The 24,084-nt window shown below is 38.5% G+C and overlaps 2 protein-coding genes across 2 annotated transcripts in view; one reads left to right on the top strand and one right to left on the bottom strand.

Annotated features, from left to right (window-relative positions):
- Positions 1-24,084, top strand: part of IL1RAPL2 (interleukin 1 receptor accessory protein like 2) — a 1,002,993-nt gene that overhangs the window by 446,392 nt on the left and 532,517 nt on the right. The window lies entirely within an intron of this gene.
- On the bottom strand, positions 13,174-18,181 carry TEX13A (testis expressed 13A). The gene is given in 7 exon segments (XM_071220322.1): positions 13,174-13,251; positions 13,253-13,528; positions 13,625-13,743; positions 13,746-13,914; positions 13,916-14,129; positions 17,230-17,298; positions 18,126-18,181. Coding segments are annotated over 7 exon segments (981 nt in total).

Raw genomic sequence — 24,084 nt, forward strand, 5'->3', positions numbered from 1 at the left:
CTTTGTTGTTGTTCCTCAAGTTCTTGTAGGTGTAGAGTTAGGTTGTTTATTAGAAATATTTCTTTCCATTTTAGATAGGTCTGTATCACTATGTACTTCCCTCTGAATACTGCCTTTGTCATGTCCCATTAGTTTTGGACTGTTGTAAGTTCATTTTCATTTGTGTCCAGAATTTTTTGATTTATTCCTTGATCTCATTCTTAACCCATTCATTGTTTCATTGCATGCTATTTAATCTCCATGGGTTTGAGTGTTTTTGAGTTTTTTCCTTGAGCTTGGTTTCTAGTTTCAGGCCTTTGTGCTTTGAGATGGTATTTTCTATTATTTTCATTTCCTTGAATTTGTTGAGGCTTGTTTTGTGTCCTATGATGTGGTCTATCTTTGAAAATGTTCTATGTACATTTGAAAAGAATGTGTATTTTGGTTTTTTTGGTATTAAAGTTCCTATACATATCCGTTAATTCCAATTGGTCTACATAATTATTCAATGCCGTGATATCTTTGTTGATATTTTGTTTGAAAGATCTTTCCATTTTTGACAGTGGTGTGTTAAAATCCCCTAGTGTATGTGTATTGCTGTGTGTATCTTTCTTCAAGTCCTCCAAGATTTTCCTTATGTATTTGGGTGCTCCTATGTGAGTGCATATATGTTTATAATGTTTATATCTTCTTCATGGATTCTTCCCTTCAGTATTTGAAGTGTCCTTCTGGGTCTCTTTTGATGGCCTTTGTTTTGAATTCTATTTTGTCAGCTATAAGTATGTGCTACCCCAGCTTTTTTTCCCCTGACCATTTGCATGGAATATTTGTTTTCAGCCCTTCCTTTCAGTCTCTGTAGGTCTTTTATTCTGAAGTGGGTCTCTTGTAGCAACACATGTGTGGGTAATGTTTTTTTACACATTCAGCTACCCTATGTCTTTTGACTTGAGTATTTGCTGCTTTACATTTAAGGTTATTTTTGATAGGTACTTATTCATTGTTATTTTACTCCCTTTGTACCTTTGTTCCTTTCTCTCTCACTATATTTCTTCCTCTTCTTAAAGCAGTCCCTTTAGCATATCTTGCAGTGCTGGTTTGGTGGAGAGGCATTCTGTTAGCCTTCTTTTTTCGGGGAAGCTCCTTATTTGGCCTTCCATTTTAATTGAGAGCCTTGCTGATAGAGTAGTCTCAGTTCTAGGTCTTTGTTTTTCATTACTTGAATATTTCTTGCCATTCCCTTCTGGCTTGTAGTGTTTCCATTGAGCAATCAGCTGCTAGCCTTATCTCAGCTCCCTTGTATGTAATTTCCTGTTTCTTCCTTGCTGCCTTTAAGGTTCTCTGTCTTAACTTTTGCCATTTTAATTATGATGTGTCTTGTATTGGACCTCTTTGGGTTCCTATTGTTTGAGACCATATCTCCTTCCTGGACTTGGTTGGCTCCCTCTCTCAATAAATTAAGGATGTTTTCCATCGCTACTTTTTCAAAGAGGTTTTCTATCCCTTGCTTTTCTTCTTCTCCTTCTGGTATCCCTATTATAGGTATATTATTTCATGTCATGTTACCCTGCATTTCCCTTAACCCCTCTTCATTCTTTTTGCGTCTTTTTTTCTTTTTCTAGCTATTTTTGGGAGGTTTTTTCTACTTTGTCTCCAGCTCAGTGATTCGATCCTCTGCTTCAACTAGCCTGCTTTCGATTCCTCCTACTGTGTTTTTTTTTTTTAATTCAGAAATTGTATTCTTCATTCAAATTGTATTCTTCATTCTTCTTGGCCCTTGTGGATTGTCCCTATGTCCTTTTTTTAATGCTGATATAGTTTGCAGTAAGTTTCTCATGATTTCCCTGTAGTTTTTGGTAGTTAACACTGAGTTCATTGAGCTTCTGTATAACCATTGTTTTGAACTCAATATCTGATAGTTGACTTGCCTCTATTTCCTTTAGCCTTCTTTTGGAGGATTCCTCCTTTTCTTTAGATTGGCAATTGTTTCTTTGTCTTCCCATTGTTTGTGGGACTCTTCTTATTTGCTTCTGTTTCTTAAATTTATCTGTTTTTACTTTCTGACTTTGTGGTGTGAACTTCTATAGTGTGAGGCCTGTGAGATACAGTGGTGTAGTCTCCATGATCGCCTGAACTTGATGTTCTTGGGATGTTCTTTATGCCTTTTATGCTGGCTTTCTAGATGTAATTGGGTTTTGATTGTTGTTGGGTCAATCTTTCATGGGTCCTTCCCTGACACTGCTTAACTGAGGGTCACTTCCTCCACCACATCTTGTTTGCTGTTGTGCAGGTTCTGCCTGAACAAAACCACAGAGCCCAAGAAACAAACCCTCACCCACAAATATAACTCCCCCCACAATCCCACTATCGACAGCTAATGAAGCAGTATTAATAAAGGTGTAATGAGATTAGGAGTATTATAAGAAAAGAGAGTAGATATGAGATAACCTGCTGAAGGAGAAATGATTTTGAGAGGGTAGAAGGAGGAGCACTGATAGGAATTGGGAATTGGAGCAATGGAAGGAGAGAAGGTAAAGTTTACCTCATGAATAAACCACAGAAATGGAGATCACATGGAGGGTTATCAATAGGGGATTGGGAGGGGGAGAAAGGGGGGAAAGGGACAGAGAATAAATAGCATAAGTGATAGGTGGAAAATAGACAGGGGGAGGGTAAGAATAGTGTAGGAAATGTAGAAGCCAAAGAACTTATTTGTATGACCCATGGAAATGAACTATAGGGGGGGAATGTGGGAGGGAGGGTTAGGGTTAGGGTTAGGGTTAGGGGGGTGGGTAGGATGGAGTTGAGTGAAGGGGCGGAAAAGGGACAACTGTAATAGCATAATCAATAAATATATCAAAAAAAGAAAAGTAATAACGAGAGTGGAATGGAGTATGTGAAGGGAAGCATATAATATTAAGCTTGAAACAGAAATTAAAATAGTATAAAATAAAATATAGTGAGAGAGGGAAAGAAAAAGGAAGGAAAATATTAAATAATTAATAAAAATGTAGGAGCCAAATTGGAAAGAAAGATACACAAATAAGCTAGAATTAATATAGGTGGTATGGTAATAAGAGGGAAAATGGAAACAAATAAATGTCTAAGAGATGTTTAGAAGAATGGGAAGTGATTTTATAATGATAGAGGGAGAGGGAATACTAGGAGTGAGGAACCAAAACTAGACTAAGTGAGGGAAAAATTAAAATTTTGGATATAAAGGATTGGGAAAAAGGGAGAATAAAGAAAAATAAAAGGGCAGGATGAAGAGAATCAGAAGGAAGACAAAAAAGAAAAAGAAAAAATACAGGCTAAAATAGCATAATTAAAATCTGAATCAAAAAAAAAAGAGAGAGAGAGAGAGAGAAAGAGAGGGGTCCAGTAAAATTTGTTATTTGAAATACAGAATTAGTGAAGCTCTAGGCATAACCTTGAAAAAACAATGCAACAACTACCCTGCCCAAACTAACTAGCAAATTTTATTACAGGTGTAGAGAGAGCACTTGTATTTTAATAGGTGGATGACAGACTTAGATAGGCCTAGTAGGAATGAAAAATCACCAGGTGGGAAAACTGTCTTGGGAAACTGTAGCCTGGGAAAATGCCTGCCTGGGAAACTGCCTGCTGACCCTACCCAGGACAAACAGATGCTCGACTAAGATTGGGGTCTGGGGTCGGTTTATTTGACATAACAAGATGCAGTTTTAACTTGAGCCTGACAAGATATATCAAGAACAATGATCAGCAGAAACAGCACCCAGCAACCAGCTCTAACCAGACTCTGACACCCCAACCAGATACCCTTCATGCATTTTTTGCCCTTAAAAACCCTGCCCTAAGAACAACCAAGCAAGTCTTAACCTCCCTTGGTTGCCTCCCCAACCTTCCTAGGTTGGCCTCACTTTCCCCCATGAGTCTTAACCTCCCTTGGTTGGCTCTAATTCCCTTCTTATTCTTCACTAATAAATCCTGCTCTTTGGCTCACTGCATCCATCCAGTTTCTTGAGCATCTCCAAGAACAGTGGGCAAAAGGATGTGAAATGAGCCTTGACAAGAGAATTTGTTTTGAGTGTCTGGACAGGGGAGAAATAGTACGAGTGTGGAATGGAAACAAGTTGTAGCTAGAGAAAAAAACAAATTTGAAGTGAGAATATTGCAAGGGAAGAAGAAGGTAAGATAGGCTAAGAGAAGGGAGGGGCAGAATATGTGAACTGAAGTACACCATAGTATAAAATGTAGTGATTTATTATATACAAAATCGCTGGACAAGAAATGAATGTTATAAAGCTATACAGGAAAGAAAATATCACAAATCATGAAGAAGACCACAGTGGTTTTCATATTGGTAGTCTCTTGTTTATACCACTACTTTTTTCTTTCTTTCTCAATCTGCCTCTGGTGATGTCAGATGTTGACCCCATCTGACCTTAGGCAGCTTGTTCGATACTTCCAGTGATCTGCTGTCACTGGCTTTCTGTTTTAATTGTTAATCTGACCCCTCTGCACTCAGCAGTCAGGTTTAAGCACCATTGGTTGGGGCCAAATCCCTCCTGCCATGGGGGCTATTGTTTCCCCTCAGGCTGCTGCTGCTTGGAGGGTAGTGGTCTGTCCGAGATGGATGACTGCTGTGTATGGGGGTTGACTCAGCACCGGGATCGATGTGGCTACTCCCTCAGTTCTCTCCCCAAGGCTTCCATTCCTAGTCTCTCCTCAGGCGTCTGCAGCCCACTCTGCCCCCACCTTTGCCAGAGCCCCAGGTAAGTGGCTGCAAATGAAAATTTCTGTGTTGGCCCTTTAAACGGCCCTTGTGTCTCCAACCATCTGCCTCTGGCAGTGAGCAATCCCACTGCTCCTTCCACTGGTTGTTATCTGTGTACTCTTTGGGCTCTGGTGTTCTGGGCTGGGAATACTAGCTTAGGGTTCAGACCCCAATTTTCTTCGGGGGATCCAACCAGCCGCTTAATTATCCTACAGGTGCTGCTGCCTGTGGGTGCCCAGCCAGCCCTCTCCAGTCTCCACCACTCCTTAACAGACCGGTTGTGCCAAAGCTAGTTTTGTATGTCTGAAGTTATATGCTTCTCTCTGGCTATTTCTCTGTTGTTTGTTCCAGGTGGTTTCTCCACAATTAATTTGTAATTCCATATTGGTCCTGGAAGGAGGTCAGTGTGACTTCCATTCACTCCTTCACCATCTTCCTTCTCCCAATAAGGCTTTTCTGATTCTGTTTATTCTTAAGTACTTCATTTTTCTTATTGGTATAGTAAATGGAATTTTTTCCCTAACTTCTGTTTTTGATATTTCTTTGTGGGTGTACAAAACTGCCTTTGATATCTAAATATTTACTTTGTATCCCACTGTTTTACCAAATTCACTTATTAGGTCAAGTACTGTTTTATTAGAATCTATATGGTTTTCATCTCCAAACAGTGACAATTTGACTTCCTTTTTTTCCAATATGGGAGCTTTTTATTTCTTTTTCTTTTCTTTTTTTTAATTTTTATTTTTTTAATTAATTTATTTTTATTCAGTTACAACTGTCTGCATTTTCTCCCCTTCCCTCCACCCCACCCCAGCCAGTCCCACCTCCCTCCCCCACCTCTACCCTCCCCCTTGATTTTGTCCTTGTGTCCTTTATAGTAGCTCCTATAGACCCCTCTCCCCACTATCCCCTCCCCACTCCCCTGTGGCTATTGTTACAATGTTCTTAATGGTTAGGACTTTCAATATTATGTTGAATAGAAGTGGTGAAAGTAAACATCCTTGTCTTGTTCCTGATCTTAGTGGGAAAGTTTTAGTTTTTGCCCATTAAGTATGATGTTGGCTGTTGGTGTCTCATATATGGCCTTTATCATGTTGAGGAATGCTCCCTCTACTGCCACTTTGCTGAGTGTTTTTATCAGAAATGGGTGCTGTATCTTATCAAATGCTTTGTCCACATCTATTGATATGATCATGTGAATTTTGTCTTTCATTTCATGTATGTGAAATATTGCGTTTATTTATTTGCAACTATTGTACCATTCTTGCATCTCTGGAATGAATCCCATTTGGTCATGGTGTATGATCTTTTTAATGTATTGCTGGATGTGGTTTGCCAATATTTAGTTGAGGATTTTAGCGTCTATGTTCACCAGTGATGATGAGCATCCTGTGTGATGTTCACCATTGTGTGAACATCATTGTGTGATTCTTACTCTAGAAAAACAACATCACCAGAAGAGTTGAGGAAGGTGGAGATATTTGAAATAAGGACTGCAGCCTGTTACTAGCTATTGAATCTGTACAATTAGTACATGAGTGTTTATTATATTATTCTGTTTATTTTTTAGTATGTTTGAAATGTCCATAATAAAAAATAAAAGTAAATATAAGTGTAATGTACTTTTGGCTGATTTTAATGGCTCTTAAGTGATCCTGACCTATAAGTGCCTATGTAGCACATACTAAACAAGTTCTATGTTTCAGTCAACAGTCACTGAGCAAGTCCCATGGGTTTACTTTATGCCATATTACAAAGAAATCTATGTCTTTAGAATGAAAATAAATTGTGCTCATATTCCTAAGACTCTAAGAAATAGCTTTTCTCACCTTCCACCCTCCTACTCTATTTACTCCATACCATAGTTACTAAGATATTTTCATAGATAATGATCATTTCTTTTTTTTTTAATTGTTCAATTTCAGTTGTCCCAATTTTCCCCCAGTTGTTCTCCCCTGCCCTGTCCAAACCCCTGTTCCTTCAGTCAATCACCACCCTGTTGTCCATTTTCATGGGTCCTTTATATGTGTCCCTTGACTAGAACTTTCCCCTTCTTTCCCATGTTATCTCTCCCCGCCTCCCCCCTAGTCACTAATGAACATTTCCTATCTGTCAATTCCAACTTAACTCTTGATCTTCGACAAGTTAGGAGTCAACAAGTTGGTTGCCTGGGTAGTAATTTTCAGGATAACAGATAGTTTCTTGTAGGAAAAATGAGAGCCTGGATGGTATAGAATTGACTTCAGAAAAGATTAAGATTGTACAGCAAGGTCTTGAGACAGTGATGATGCCTTCTCTGGCATGCATAGGCTAAAGTGTGAGGCCATGAGTTATTTTTTCTACCTAATTTTGGTTATAAGAAAAAGTCCCTAATTTATTTATTTTTATAGCAATTATGCATAAAGGAACACACACATAAGTTGAAAAGTTTATTTTCTAGACCTCCAAAATTTAATAATCTGCTTGATTATAAAAATATAGGTAACTTAATTAGCAAAATTGTGGCAATTATTATCAATTTTAATTTTATTAATAGTGAATTTGATATGCTATAATGTTTAGAAATATAACACACTGTTGTACATTAGCTATGTAATATTCAGAAATATAATCATTATATGGTACAATACCTATGTAATTTGAACTCCAGTCAATTTGTTTATTGGAAAGAAGCAGATGTTTACAGTTTAGTCAGCAGAGTTAACCACTTTGTAAGAATTAAGGGGTTATATATGATAATCATAAATCAAGAGTTAACTTCAAATAATCACTGGAGAGCTAGCTAACACTGGTGTTCATATATGTATGTATATAAATATATATTTCTTTCATATCACTTTCTGTTCCATGATTCTTTTGCCCATATCTTGGTTTTAACCTATTGAAAGAGTTACAAATTCAAAATATTTTCAGGGGCCAAGAAGATAATATAATAACTGTGCAGGCCATCTAAAATATTTTGGAGTATTAAAGACTGTAACAATACCTCCATATCTCATGTTCATGTATTCTATTCTTGCCACCACTTCTAGCTCACTGTTTCTATACCCTAATTCTGTTAATGTATTGACCCCACCCAGAGTTGCAGCTCATTGATCCCACAGTTCTTTCACTTCCCTTAGCTTTCTTCGCACCTTGCATAGTTTAAATTCCATGATCAATTATTTTAATCACTCCAATATAAAAGCATGATTTTAGAGCATGAGACTTTGACACATTGACAAATTCTTAGAAAAGAAGCGAATGACATAACTAATGACACCTTAACTTGCACGGTTTTTAGCAGATGATGGTTCTATGGGTGAATGCTCTTCTATGATTTTACTCTTATTAATGAAAGAAAATGCTGCTAACCTCAGTATTGTCAATCAGAACATGCATTTCATGTTTTATTTTTTTCCTCAGAAATGAGGATGAATTCACACAGAACCATCTCCACTCTCTCACCACTGTGAAGAGTGATCCATTTTGGCAAGATAATTAACTGGTCAAATATTGGTAGGTACAGTCTAAATCTACAGCTGTGAAGAGAAACTCTAAGGAGGGTGATGTGTAGTTCTACCCCAGGGTCGTTTCTTTCACTTTTACATTTTATTTTTAATATATTTTATTGATTATGCTATCTCATTAAATTAAGGCCCAGATTAACACAAATCAACACATACTAATTTCCAGACCAGATCATACTCTTCAACACTAAAGGAATATACACTTATCTGGGTAGAGAGATGTCATATGCATTTTTAATAAAATTTTCAGTCTTATTACCTGCCTCCTCCCAATGCCTTCCTCTGGTTCCCTATAAAGGAGCACAATTTGGTCATGTTTCACATCTACATTCATCTCTTTTACTCACAGGCAGGATCTCTCTCTCTCTCTCTCTCTCTCTCTCTCTCTCTCTCTCTCTCACTGAGTCTAAATCTTATCCCTGGACTACCCACTCCCACACTTCACACACACAGGGCTGACTTTCCATACATGTTAGTTGCTGACTTAGTGACTATAACCCTCAGGTCACTGGGGTCTAGAGATTAATAATTTGGTAAAGTGAGCCATTTTTTCTAATATGTTAAGTTTTATCAATAAATACAGAAATAGATAGCAAACAGGCAATTATTATGACAGTGAAAAGAATGATGCTGGGAAGACTAGTATTATATAGCATGGTGCAAAGCCTCAGAAAATTCTGATTTTTAAGGCTTTAAGGAAAGTTTCCTATTAGGTAATGTCTCTGTACAAACTCTCTAGCAAACTTTTGACTTTGATCTCACATGAACTTTAACAAAGATCAAAAAGCATTATTGTTTATAGATAAAATGGCTTTATTTAACTTTACATTAGAGAGAGCTGTAGCCAAGTTTGACTTTCCAGTGTATAGATAGGTCATTAGAAAGAGGGAGGTAAACAGAGGCTCCTTTCCTGGTTACTCCCTTTCACTATTTTGCTTGCTGTTTTCTCAAATGGCAAACCCAGAGAGGATCACTACAATTTTTTTTCTAGAGATAAAAACCACTGATTTTGATCAAGACATTGGCCCCTGTGAAATTTCCATTCCTTTTCCTTACCTGTTAGTGCTGGGTTTCTCTTCCAGCAACATGATTTTGAGATTTTATTTATTTATTTTTAGAGAGAGTGGAAGGGAAGGAGAAAGAGAAGAAAAACATCAATGTGTGGTTGCTTCTCAAGTGCCCCCTACTGGGGACCTGGTCTGTAACCCAGGCATGCGCCCTTACTGGGAATCAAACCGGCAACTTTTTGGTTATCAGGCCTGCACTCAATCCACTGAGCTACACCAGCCAGGGCAGCAACATGGTTTTTAAAGCTGTTTTACTCTTTTTTTTTAAATATTTTATCGTTCAATTATAGTTGTCCTCATTTACTCCCACCTCTCCCCACCACCCCAGTCATCCCCACCTCCTTCCCTAGTATTCCCTCCCACTTCCCCTCTGCTTACTGTCACACTGTTCTCTTTAACTGCTCATCTCACTAATCATGCTAGCCTACGGGCTCCAAGACAAAATCTGTTGGGTTTGTTGAGGCTGTGTAATGATCGAAGTAGAATTAATTAATTTATTTATTACATTATTTCCTGTGATTTTCAGTGAAGAAATGTTAAAATGGGTATAACCCATAAAATCATGAAAATGCCAGTACGTTTCTTTAATTCTACCATATATGAAACCCAAAGCAAATCCAAAGAAACTGACTGAATCATTTACTAAAAAAATAAGTTATGAAAACAAGCTGTAACATCAGAGATTTGTTTCTAGTATCCCTCCTAGAACTACTCATCTTCCTTTCCAGTACCTCCTTCTAGACTCCTACTACCCTCCCCTTTGGTTTTCTTTCTAATAGGACTTATCCAAATTGGGTCCTCTGTGAAGCTTGATGACCCTTTACTCCACCCACCCCTATGTTATGCCTAAATGTGCATTGCCAAGAAGCACCCATCCCCACCCTGACCTTCTGTCCTCCCTCACTCTCTGGTGACTGGTCTAAGGTATGTACACACAGGTAGGATCCCTCTTGGTTTCTTATCCATTTGCCACACAGATCAGTATCTGCTTTCCTCTGCTCTTGCCCAAAAGGAAGAAGGTAACCTTTCCAAACCTACCAAAGCCAGTAAATTCACTTCATTTTTTTGAGTATTGGTAAACATTTATTTTACTTTCACAACAAAGGATTATATAAAGTAGCAAAAGACCTCCATCTTACTGCACTACCCTATTCTATTGTTCTTAAAAAAGTTTTACCAGATCTTTTCCTATGCTCAAACATAACTTCATAATATAAGTATACATGAATCTATACATCTACATAACATACCTATATGCACAAAAATATTGGTGGGTATTTTGTTTTACAAAAAAAGAGATCCTGTCATATGATTTCTTTTCTCATCAAACAATGCAATGGACATGTCTCCAACACAGTATGGATGGTCTATCTCATTTGTTTACATATTTCTTGCATTTTTCAGCTATCTCTTTCCCCATGACTCCAGTTTCTTCCATACACAAAAAGAACCCTCTCTCAGCTATTTATCCCACCTCACTTCTTCCCTTCACAGCAAGGAGTCCTTAAAGAAGAGCCCCCATCACTGACTGCATGCCCTGCTCACCTTTCAGTCCTTGCAGTTTGAATCCCGCCCTTCCTCTGCACAGATATGCTCAAAAATGAAAAGTGCATGGCAGACCCAATGAACACTTAGGAGCTACCCTGCAGCCCTGGGCACAGCTGAACATGCTCCTCTCACAACTGTCTTCGCCTTTGGCCTCCATGAGTCTCTGTTCTTCTAATTTCTTCCCTATTATGACTGCTCTTAATTACACCATTGACTCCATGGGATGGCATCTAGTGGGTAGAAGCTAGGGATTCTGCTGTATACCCTAAATGCACAGGAAAGCCTCCTAAAACAAAGAAGTATCTAGCTCCACGAATCAACAATGCTGCGGTTAGGAAATCCTGCCCTAGAAAGATATAAACATGCCCAAGGACACTTCTGACAAGTGTAGACCCTTTAATAAATAGTTAGGGATCCAGCCCTATATCTGAATAATGATTATACACATCTGCCCCCAAAGGACATAACCCAAAGTCACATCCAGCTGCTGCAGAGATGTCCCAGGGGTGTGACACCTTCAGTCTCTAGGTCCACAGTCCCCAGGTGATGCCCTGGACTCCTCCAGTTGTTTTAGTCTGGTGTGATTCCTCACCATTCTTGCAAGTGGAGACTCAGACCACTCTCTCCACTCCTCCTTTTTTGATTCACCTCTTTTTGGAAATTGACTTCCCATTGCAATATGTTCTATTCCACATTTCTGAATTCACTGAGGGTTTTGTATCTAGATTCCCCTCACACCTTTTTCCTGGTTGTGGGTTGGGGGATAAGATCACTCAGGATGGCACCATTCTTTGGTCAGAGGTCTATACCAGCAAACCCTCTGTGCACTGCAGTTGCTGACTCACCTCCTTGGCAGTGGCTTGAGTTCCATGTTCAGATTTGATTGCCTGTGTTTCTGCCCACTGGGTACTGAGGAGGATTCTCTTTTACTGAGGCTATACAGCCATAACAGTCATGGCCTGCAGCTGGTGCTGGTGTCCTCTGTAGGCATCCCTGAGAGATTCCTTTAGATATGGAAAATATTTGCTGTTGTAAGCCCAGTGTTAACTCCAGGCCTGTTTTCATTGTTTCTTCTGATGTAACTCAGAACATGAACCAATTCATCCCTGGAGACTCTTGGGGTACAAGAATCCCAACTACCCATCACTCTCTGAGGCACCTGAACAGTCAGTTCTGGCATTTTCTTGGACGGTCTGTGGTTTGCAACTGCTCTTCAATGGCATGAAGTAGAGAAGTGGTCAGGCCACCACTTTCCTCATCTCTGGGGTCACAGAATAAATTCTTCTATGCTTCTCTGCCCCTTTTCTCCCTGGGATGTCATACTGGTGTCCCCTAAAATACACTTAGCCTTTGTAAAGCACATGACTCTGCTTTCCTATACTTAGGGCCAGGCCTCAGGTATGGCCTCCATGTCCATGAGTATGACCTTGGCCTCAACTCCAACTGACCCACTGCTTCATTGCCCAATACCATCCTGACTGTGGAATCAGCCTCTGTTCCAATTCTCTAGTGTGAGAATCTATTTTAAGATGGGTCAAATGCCCACTTCTGCTGCAATCACCTAGAGCTTAAGTGGGGGGTGAGAGATTGGGTACTCAGATCCACCAGATATTAAGGTAAAAGAGAAACACACAAACAGAAGCTGTAGTACTTCTGGAGTGTGAAATGTTGCTTCTCTGGAACAAAAAGTGTGTCACCAAATAATGGTTCTGTCTCTGTGTCTCTCTCCCCCTAACCCCACAATGTATACTATCTCCAGCCACTTCCCCAAATCCTACCTCCCACCCCACTTCCTCACCTATTTCATACCCCTTTTCCCCATCAGCCTACCTACCCTTTCCCCACAGTCCTCCCAAACCCTCCTTCAGCTCCCCAACTTTGAAAATTGATTTTCCATTGATATATTTTTCTATTGAATTTCACATTTCTGAATTTAATGTTTCTGTAGTCAGATTTGCTGCCAACAGCATAAGCAAGTTTTCCATTGTAAAAATTTCACAGCTCTACAAAAAGGGCATTCCCAATCCCTGGGCCTGCAGAATACTGGAGGTCTTCTTTGCTGATAAGAATTGGAGTCTCCCCTGTCTCTTTGGAGTTTTTGAGGGTCTGTTCCCTGGGCCCCCATGTGAGACTGCAAGCTAACACAAGAGGGCCTCCTGTGATGAGACTTCTAAGAAGGAGCTCTTGCTGTGAAGGCTTCTGCTGGTAGGGATGGTAAGGATGCAACCAGAAAGGCAGATAAGGGGCAAGAATATGGGCATACCAATGAGGTAGAAATGGAGACTTGTAGACCTGGGCTCAGGGTCTCAGAGAACTAAAACATGTTTTTGTTTTTGTTTTTGTTTTTTTCTACTGACCTAAGATCTCCCTGCCTCTGCTTGCCGTAGGTGTTATCTTTTCTGATTTGCAGCTCCACGAAGCTGCATGAGGCTTCCACCCAGCTCCTTAGGGGCCTCTGTCCCTGCTGCCCCTGCTGCCCCCATTGCTTCTTCCTCCCTTTCCACCCCCTCAGCATCTTTCTGCCTTCCTTCTCCTCTTGCAGTGTCAACAGCAGTAGCAGCAGCCCCTGCCTTGTCTTCCCCCTCACCAGCTCCTTTTGTCCTAACCCCACTCACGGACAGGCCTGGCTCCTCTCCAAATAGCTCCTGGTCCTGGGGAGACCCCATCTCCTTGAGATAACTGGGCAGGTTTAAGATGTGTTCTAGGGGTGGGGCAGGGGGTGGGGTCAGGAGAAAGGAGCAAGGCTCCAAGTGGGGTAATCTTACAGCCCAGAGTAGCTTCCACCTCAGCAGTTCCTTCTCTTCCTGAACCTCAGCCAGTTTAGCCAGGGTCAGCTGCAGCCAGTAAGCTGCCTCCTTGCACTTCATCTCCTGCTGCTTTGAGCTTCTTCAGGTCTGGAGGCTAAGGCCTGTGAGGCTGACCTGGACAGTTTGGATAACTCGTGTAACCACCACACTCCACAATCATGTAACTGGCTCTGCTTTCAGGTGAAGCACATGCCAAGGGACTGACTACCCCAAGCACAGGACTCTTTAGCCTTGCCGGTCATCCTGTGACTCTTTAGCATTTCTGTCTTTCAGGATTGCCCTGAGCTTGTTTTCCATTCCCATCTAGGAGAAGGATATATTCTTCAGGTAGACCTTAGGGGCTTTCATGTGTCTGGCCGTTTTTACGCTGATGAAGGCCACCGCATTGCCATGCTGGAACCCACCAGAGGGATCCTTGGGTCCCAAGGCCAGGACTGCAGAGGGACTTAGAGGCCTGACTGTTCTGCGGGATGAATCAACCAGTTAGCCCTTTCCCTCAGGCTCGTCCCAACGACTTGACCTCCCCACCCTCCTCAGACCCTCTCCTTGCCCCAAGATACCTTCCACCAGACTTCATCTCTCCAGATGAGGGCAGAGGAAGTGTATGCAGACAACACCCACCTACCAGCCTAAAGAGAGAGGCTACCTCTCCTCACAACAGCTCTGGGGGAAAGGAAGCCAAACCTGGAACCTTGTACCCCAGTATTGTTTCAACTTCCAGAGACAGCAGGGGTGAGAGCCAATGTGCCAGGAAGGTAATTCCTCCCCCCATCCCAGGACATAAGGGACGTAAGAGGCCCCAGTTCACTGTTCAAAGCTCTTGAAGGTAAAAGAAACAGGAGAAGTCAGAAAAAAACTTAGAGCCAGTAATGTGAAATACTAGTAATCAAGTATAAAAAATTTCACCCCCCCTTACTGCCACAATGGTTTGTCCCTTGCAAGGGGAGGGGTGCTTCTGTCCTAGAGATGAAAAGTTCTAGGACACAAAAGAGCCCCAGTCTCTCAGTGGCTAAGTACCCACTGGAGGAAGAAGGTGGGGCCAGAGAACAGCCTAATCCCCCATTGACCCAGGACCGGACACTGTAGGCACTCTAAACGGTCATAAATCCTGGCTGTATGTACCCCTGACACTATCTTGAGTCTACCTACCTCCATGACCCCCACCATCCTAGTCCAGCCCCTGCACTTCCTGCAATTTTTTCCCTGCACATCTGCTGCCATTTGATGTCAGGTCTGTCTCCTGTCTTAACTTGTCATCAGTGGGGTCAGACAATGTGTCTTTAAACCTCCAATGTCTCTCTGAAGCCTATGGGTTAAACCAGACAGACCCTAGGTTGAGTCCTACTTTGCCACTTACTATATGACCTTGTGCTATAACTGAATCTCAGTTTCTATCTGTGAGCTTACAAAAAGAGGAGTGAATAAAGCACTTGTAATCAAGTTCAAAAAGAGCCAGCACCCAGTCATAATGGTTTGTCCCAGGCCAGAAAACTCACTGATCTTAGAGGTGAATGTTCTAGGAAAAGAAACAGCTCCAAACTCATGGTAGCCTCTGGCACCTCTCCTGGAGGAAGAGTTTGTATCTCCTGAATTCTAATACAAAGTTCTAATACAGCAAAATTTTCCTTTTTTATTTAATTTATTTAAACTAAAAACAAAACAAAAAGTCCAGTTCACCCATTTGTCCTCCTCACCCCCAACCCCCTTTCCCTCTGGCAACCACCAATCTATTACATGTATCTATGATATTGTTTTATATATACATATTATACATACATACATATACATATATATGGAAACATTAAAAAAATGAAAAGGAAACCTAGGAAATGGAGACAATATTTGCAAATTGTGTACAAAGTGGTGCTGTAATGAATCATAAATTCCTAACAGGGCTGGTCATTATGGATATTCAAGTCTTAAGCCAATACCATGTTCATTCTTTTTTAAAAGTTTTATTTATTTTTAGAGAGGGGGAAGGGAGAGAGAAAGAGAGGAAGAGAAACACCAATATGTGATTACCTCTCGCACACTGCCTACTGGGGACTTGTCATGCAACCCAGGCATGTGCCCTGGTTGGGAAATGAGCTGGCGACCCTTTGGTTCACAGGCCAGCACTCAATCCACTGAGCCACACCAGCCAGGGTTTGTGTATATTCTTTAGTGAAAGGTTTTTAAGCAAAAAAAATATGTGTGTGTGTGTGTATGTGTGTGTATAATGTTTACTATATATCTGTACATATGTATATATTAGATTCCACTTATAAGAGAGGTCTTACAGTATGTACAATTTCCTGTCTGACTTAATTGACTCAGCATGACACCCTTAAGGTCATCCATGTTGCCACAATGGTCAGATTTCATTTTTATAGCTGAATAATATTCCATTTGGTATATATTCCATTATTTATTTATCCATTTATTCACCACTGTACACATAGGTTGCTTCCATATCTTGCCTATTATAAATAATACTGCAAAATGCATGTGGGTGAATATATCTTTTCAAGTTAGTGTTTTAGTTTCCTTCAGATAAATACCCAGGAGTGAAATTGTTGGACCATATGGTTGTTAAAGAAAATGTAAATTTAAAGATTACTTGACTATTAACTGATTCATGAATCAGATAGTATCCAATCTAGTAAATAGAGAGGTACTCCTAGAAGTTTACAAGATGGAAGGTTTTTATAGGTAGAAACTGGGCAGCACAAGAAAATTATTAGCAAAATCAAATAAAAGATTATTTCAGGCCAGGACATCTTTCTTTGGAGGAAAGGCAGCTGGGGTCTTATCAGGAAGATTATCCTACTATTGTAGATCAGAAAATCCCAGAACTAAAGTCATATACCTGGCATAGGCTAACACTGCAACTAAATCTGGTCTGTTGTTCTTTAGGGAAGCAACTGTAGCTTGGGCTTGTTGTTTCTTTTTCTTAACAAGATATGTGGGGGGGCTCCACCTGCAGGGACCGCTTCCCTCCTCCCCCCCCTGGCCACCACGGATGAGAATAAGATCTCTCAAAGGAGAATGACCAAGAGCCTTTTCCTCAGTGGGCATTTATTGGGTTCAATTTGCATAGGAATACAGGTAAAGCTCATCAATCATTGTCAGGCAGTAAGGATCAAACAATAGATAACATACAAAGAACTCTGAGGGCTTATTCTGAGTCAGGGTCAGTTAGCTGAAGGGCTTTAACACTTTAGGAAACAAAATCATTTCATGCTTGGACCCTTATCAGAAAACTGAGGACATTCTTAGCAAAGCAGGTTTCACAGGGTTTTATGTATTCTTTCTTATGCCTGATCACCCAGGGGAATCCACCCTTTCCAGCACAGGACTGCACCACCCTCTGTCATTGTTTCAGGCTTAAGTCAGGCTGGGGAAGTAAGGCAGCCTAGAGATTAGGAGACATCTTGCAGACAGAATGAGGACTCAGGCATGTCAGAGCCGAGAGACAGGCGAGGGTCCATCACCCCCCTTTTTTTACAGCCCACAAGTCCTTCCCTGAGGGCCTCTTTGTGACCATGCCTGTCTTAGATCATCCTTCCATTGAGAAATCTTACCTGTCATTGGCTAACTGGTCAAGCTCGGGGGCCAAGCAGGGTGAAATAAAGTGGGCAGAGGCGGAGCCCCTGTCAGGGAGATAAGCTTTGTCTCATTAATGACTTATGGTCCCAAGGTCTGTCACTCAGCCTTACCATGGGGGTTTACAGCTTCTGAAACCAGGCAGGGCAGTTCCCAACAACGATAGTTCTAGTTTTAATTTTTTGAGGAATCTCCATACTGTTTCCATAGTGGCTGAACCAATTTACATTTCTACCAACAGTGCAAAAGGGATTCCTCTTCTTCAAATACTGGCCATCTCCTGTTATTTCTCATCTTTTTGAAAATAGCCATTGTAACAGGTGTAAAGTGATATCTCATTATGATTTTGATGTGCATTTTCCTGATTAATGATTGTAGAGAATTCTTTTATGTACTTGTTGATCTTTTGTATGTGTTCTTTGGAAAAAGATCTATTCAGGTCCTCTTCCCATTTGCTAATTGATGTTTAAAAATATTTTTTTCTATAGAGCTGTATGAATTCTTTATATATTTTGGATAGCAGCCCCTTAACATTTTTATGAATCTTTTGCCATAATAAATATCCACACTTTGGTCCACAATTTGCAAATATTTTATCCATTCACTAGGTTTACTTATAATTTTGTTGATTTTTCTTTTTTTTTGGTGTGCAGAAGCTTTTCAATTTGAAGTAGATCCACTTGTTTATTTTTGCAGTTATTCATTTAGCTTTTGATATCAGATTCATAAAATCATCACCAAGACCTATGTCAAAGAGCTTACCACCTGTTTTCTTCTAGGAGTTTTATGGTTTTGTGTCTCAAATAGAAATCTTTAACCCATTTCCAGTTATTTTTGTATGGTTTAAGATAATAGTCTACTTTTATTCTTTTACATGTAGCTGTCCAGTTTTTCCAACATAAATTTTTGAAGAGACTGTCTTTTCCCCATTACGTATTCTTGGCTCCCTTGTCATATATGAATTGAACATGTATGTGTAGTTTGTTTCTGGGGTTCTTATTATGTTCCATTGATCTGTGGTATTTGTTTTATATTCCATTACCATGCTGTTTTGATAACTTCAGCTTTGTAGTATAATTTGAAACCAGGAAGCATGATGCCTATAGTTTTATTTTTCTTTATCAAGACTGCTTTGGCTATTCTGGGTCTTTTCTGAGTCCATATACATTTTAGAATTGTTTGCTCTATTTCTGTGAAAAATGTCATTGGAATTTTGAGTTGGATTACATTGAAACTGCATATTGCTTTCATACTATAGACACTCTAACAATGTTAATTCTTCCATTCCATTAGCACAAAATATCTTTCCATTTATTTGTTTCTTACTCAGTTTCTTTCATTAATGTCTTGTAGTTTTCAATGTACAGGTATTTTATCAATACCTCCTTGATTAAATTTAATCTCATGTGTTCTTTTTTTAGATTTTATTTATTTATTTTTAGAGAGAGTGGAAGGGAGGGAGAAAGAAAGTGAGAGAAACATCAATGTGTGGTTGCCTCTCCTGTGCCCCCAACCGGGGATCTGGCCCACAACACAGGCATGTGCTCAACTGGGAATCGAACCAGCAACCCTTCATAGGCCGGTGCTCAATCCACTGAGTCAAACCATCCAGGGCTAATCCTAGGTATTTTATTCTTTCTTAAGAAAAGGATTTATTCTGTAGCTGCAAGGATGATTCAACATCCATAAATCAATCAACATAATTTATCATATTAACAAAATGAGGGATAAAAACCATATGATCACTCCAATGGATCAAAAATACATTTAAAAATTCAACATTGTTTTATGATAAAATCTCTTAATAAAGTGAATATAGAAGGAGCATGCCTTGGCATAATTAACACTATGCATGACAAACCCACGGCTGATATTACACACAATGATGAAGGCTGATTTTTCTCTAAGATCCGGAACAAAACAAGGATGCTCACTATAACCACTATTATTTAAAATAGTATTGGAAGTCCTAGCCACAGGAATCAGACAAGAAAAAGAAATAAAAAGCACCCATATCAGAAAGGAAGAAGCAAATCTCTATTTTTAGATAGCATGTCTAAAGATTCCAACAACAAAACTATTAAAACTAGGAAATGAATTTGGTAAAGTTGCAGGAAAAAATTAGTATACATAAATATTTTTTTTCTTTTCTACACACCAAAAATGAATAATCAGAAAGAGAAGTTAAGATAACAATCTAATTTATAATAGCATTAAAAATGTGACACCAATAAAAATTAAAATAAACAAAACAAAACATAAAACACCTAGGGTCAAATTTGACTAAAGAGTGAAAGACCTATACTCTGAGAACTATAAGACATTGAAAAAAGAAATTGAAGAGGATATAAATAAATAGAAGGATATACCATACTCATAGATGGGAAAGATTAATATTGTTAAAATGTCCTTACTATATAAAGCAATATACAGATTCAATGTAATTCCTTTTAAAATACCGATGGTAGCATATGCAGAACTAGAACAACTAATCCTAAAATATGGATGGAAACACAAAGATTCCAAATAGCAAAAGAAACCTTGAGAGAAAAACAAAAGGGGTGATATCACATGCCCCAATTTAAAAGTATAATACAAAGCTACAATAATCAAAACCATATGACACTGGCAGAAAAACAAATAAATAGATCAATTGAATATATATTGAATATATATATAATCAAATAGAGTAGAACCTAGAAATAAATTTTTGCTTATGTGGTCAATTTATCTATAAGAAAGGAGTCAAGGATCTATGATGGAGTAAAGACAGTCTCTTCAATAACTAGTGTTAGAAAACAACCTGGAAAAATAAAATTAGACCACTTTCTTACACCTTTAACAAAAATAAATTCAAAATGGATTAAAGACTTAAATGTAAGACCTGAAACTATAAAACTCATACAAGAAAATATTAGCAGCAATCCCTTTGACATAGTTCATTGCAATATGTTTTTGTATTTGTCTCTTGTGGCAAATGCTACAAAAGAAATAAATAACAGATGGGACTACATCAGGTTAATTTTTTTTTCACATTGAAGGAAACCATTAATGACAACAAAAGACAACTTATTGAATGTGGAAAGATATTCACCAATGATACATCTGATAAAGGTTAATATCTAAAATATAAATGGAGCTCATATAACTTACCACCAAACAAACAAACAATCCAATTAAACATGGGCAGAGGACTTGAAGAGACATTTCTCCAGAAAAGACAGATGGCGAAGACATATGAAAAGATGTTCAACGTCATTAATTATCAGGTAAATGCAAGTTAAAATCACAATGGGATATCACTTCACACTTGTCGGAATGGCTATCATAAAAAAATCAAGAAATAACAAGTACTAGTGAAGATTTAGAGAAACAGAAACCCTCATATCTTGTTGATGTGTTTGTAAATAGGTTCAGTTAGTAACAAAAACAGTATGGAGATTTCTCAAAAAAAATTAAAAATAGAGCTCTCATATGACTCAACAATACTACTTTCGGTTATTTATCTAAAGGGGGAAAACATTCATCCAAAAAGATATATGCACCTCCTAAGTTCATTGTAACATTACTTATAATAGTGAAGACATGGTAACAACCTAGGTATTTATCCATAGATGAATGAATAAATAAGATGTGACATATTACTCAATGATGGAATATTACTCAGCAAGAAAATAGAATTAAATTTTGCCATTTACAACAAAGTGAATGGAACTTGGGAGTATTATGCTAAGTGAAATAAGTAAAACTTCAAAAAACAAATGCTGTGTTTTTCACTTATATGAGGAATCTAAACAAAACAAACAAATGATAAACAAAACAAAATAACCAACTCATTAATATATAGAGAATAAGCTTAGGATTCAAAAGGGTTGGAGGTGGAGGATAGGTGAAGTTAAAAAATAGTAATTAAGTCATAACATAACAAAGATTGGAGAAAAAGAATACTCAGCTTGTTTTGAAGGGCATCTTGCTCAGTTAATTTATAAATGTTGATGATGAGATAATATTTCCATTGCTTTTCAGTACAGCACCCATTTATCATAAAAACACTCAGCAAAGTGAGAGTAGAGGGAGCACACCTCAACATGATAAAAGTCATATATGAGAAAACTACAGCCAACATCATACTCAATGCACAAAACTGAAAGCTTTCTCACTAAGATCAGGAACAAGACAAGGATGTCTGCTTTCACCATTTTTATTCAACATAGTATTGGAAGTTCTAGCCACAGTGATCAAACAAGAAAAATAAATAAAAGGCATCCAAATTGCAAGGGAGGAAGTAAAACTGTCATTGTTTGCAGATGATATGATATGTATATAGAAAACCATATAGATTCCACCAAAAAACTACTCGACACAATAATGGAATTTGTCAAACCAGTGGGATACAATGTCAATATTCAGAAATTGAAGGCATTTTTGTATGCCAATAACAAAATACCAGAAACATAATTTTTTTAAAAATCACATTTGCTGTAGCAACAAGAAAAATAAGGTACATAGGAATAAACCTAACAAAGGAGGTAAAAGACCTGTAGTCAGAAAACTACAGAACACTGAAGAAAAAAAATTAAGGAAAACACAAAGAAATGGAAGCATATACCATGTCCATGGATGAGAAGAATTAACATCATCAAAATGTCCACACTACCCAAAGCAATTTATAGATTCAACACAATTGCTATTAAAATACCAATGACATATTTCACAGATATAAAAGACACATTTCCAAGATTTATATGGAATAATAATTGACCCTGAATAATGACAGCTATTTTGAAATCGAAGAACAAAGTAGGAGGGATCACAATACTTGACATAAAACTATATTACAAGATTACTATAATCAAAACAGTCTGGTACTGGCATAAAACAGACACATACAACAATGGAACAAAATAGAGAGCCCATAAATAAAAGCATGTCTTTATTGTCAATTAATATTCAATGAAGGGGGCAGGAGCATAAAATATATTAAAAATAGCCTCTTCAACTAATGGTGTTGAAAGATGGGGACAACTACATGCAAAAAAATAGGAAACTTGACCACCAACTTACACCATATACAAAAATAAACTTAAGATGGATAAAATACTTAAATATAAGTTGTGACACCATAAAAGTCCCAGAGGAGAACATAAGCAGGAAAAATTCAGATATTCCATGCAGCAATTTTTTCACAGATATGTGCCCTTGAGCAAGGAACATAAAGGAAATAATAAACAATTGGGACTACATCAAATTTATAAGCTTCTGCATGGCTAAAGAAAACATCAGCAAAATGAAAAGGGAACAAACCATATGGGAAAACATATTTGCCAATGATACCTCAGACAAGAGTTTGATCTCCAAAATATATAAAGAACACACATGACTCCACACCAGGAACACAAACAATACAATTTAAAAAATGGGCAAAGAACCCAATCAGGTGCTTCTCCAAGGAAGGCCCATAGACATATGAAAGGATGCTCAGTATCACTAGCCATCAAAGAGATGCAAATTAAAACAACAAGGAGATACGTCTTCACACCAGTCAGAATGGCCATTATAAACAACTCAGCAAACAAGTGTTGGTGAGATTGTGGAGAATAGAAACCCTGTTACACTGTTGGTGGAAACGCAGACTGTGCAGCCACTGTGGAAAACAGTATGGAATTTCCTCAGAACACTAAAAATGGAACTGTCTTTTGATCCTGCAATTCCAGTGCTGGGAATATACCCTATGAATCCTGAAACAGCAATTCCAAAGAACCTATGCACCCCAGTGTTCATAATAGCACATTTTACAATAGCCAAGTACTGGAAGCAATGTCAGGAAATGAGTGGATCAAAAGACTGTGGTACAGTTACACAATGGAATACTATGCAGCAAAAAGAAGGAACCCCTGCCCTTCACAACAACATGGATGGAACTGGAGAGTATTAAATGAAATATGCCAGACAGTGAAAAACAAGTACCAGATGATCTCACGTATAAGTAGAGCCTAATCAACAAAACAAACAAGCAAAATAGAACCAGAGACATGGGAATAAAGAACAAACTGACAGTGACCAGAGAGCAGGGACGGTGATAATGGAGAAAGAAGGAGAAAGGTCAAGGAACATGTATAAAGGGCCCATGGGTATGGAGAACGTGGTGGTTTAATGTGAGAGGTGATTGGTGGGTAGGGCAGGGGAGAGTAATGGTGGAAAAATGGGGACAACTGTAATTGAACAGCAATAAAAAATGTTTCTATTGCTTTTTAGAAGAAAAACCAATCAACCTGATTTTGTAAAGGTGTTTCTTTACTTTCTGCTGTCCTTGTAGAAAATTGATATAATTTCTTCCTAAAAATTTGATAGAATCTGCCAGTGAATTCTTCTTTGGAAGGTTATTAACTTTTTATTCAATTTCTTTAATGGCTGTATACCTCTTCCTATTGTCTGTTTCTTCTTGCCTAAGTTTTGGAAGATTGTCCCTTTCCAAGAATTGGTCCATTTCATCTAGGTTATTGAATTCATGGCCATGGAGTTGTTTGTCGTATTCCTTTATCACCTTTTAATATCCATGTAATCTTTAGTAATGTCTTCTCTTTATGTATTTTTATTTTTAAATTACAGTTGACATTCAATATTACATTAGTTTCTGGTGTACAACAGTGTTTAGACATTTGTATAATTTATGGAGTTATGCCCCCAATAAGTTTAGTACCCACCTGGCATCATACTTAGTTATTGCAATAGTATTGACTATATTCCCTATGTTGTATTTTACATCTCCATGATGATTTTGTAACTACCAATTTGTACTTTTTAATTTCTTTACCTTTATCACCCAGACCCCC

This window comes from Desmodus rotundus, chromosome X (assembly GCF_022682495.2).
Source record: "Desmodus rotundus isolate HL8 chromosome X, HLdesRot8A.1, whole genome shotgun sequence".
NCBI lineage: Eukaryota > Metazoa > Chordata > Mammalia > Chiroptera > Phyllostomidae > Desmodus > Desmodus rotundus.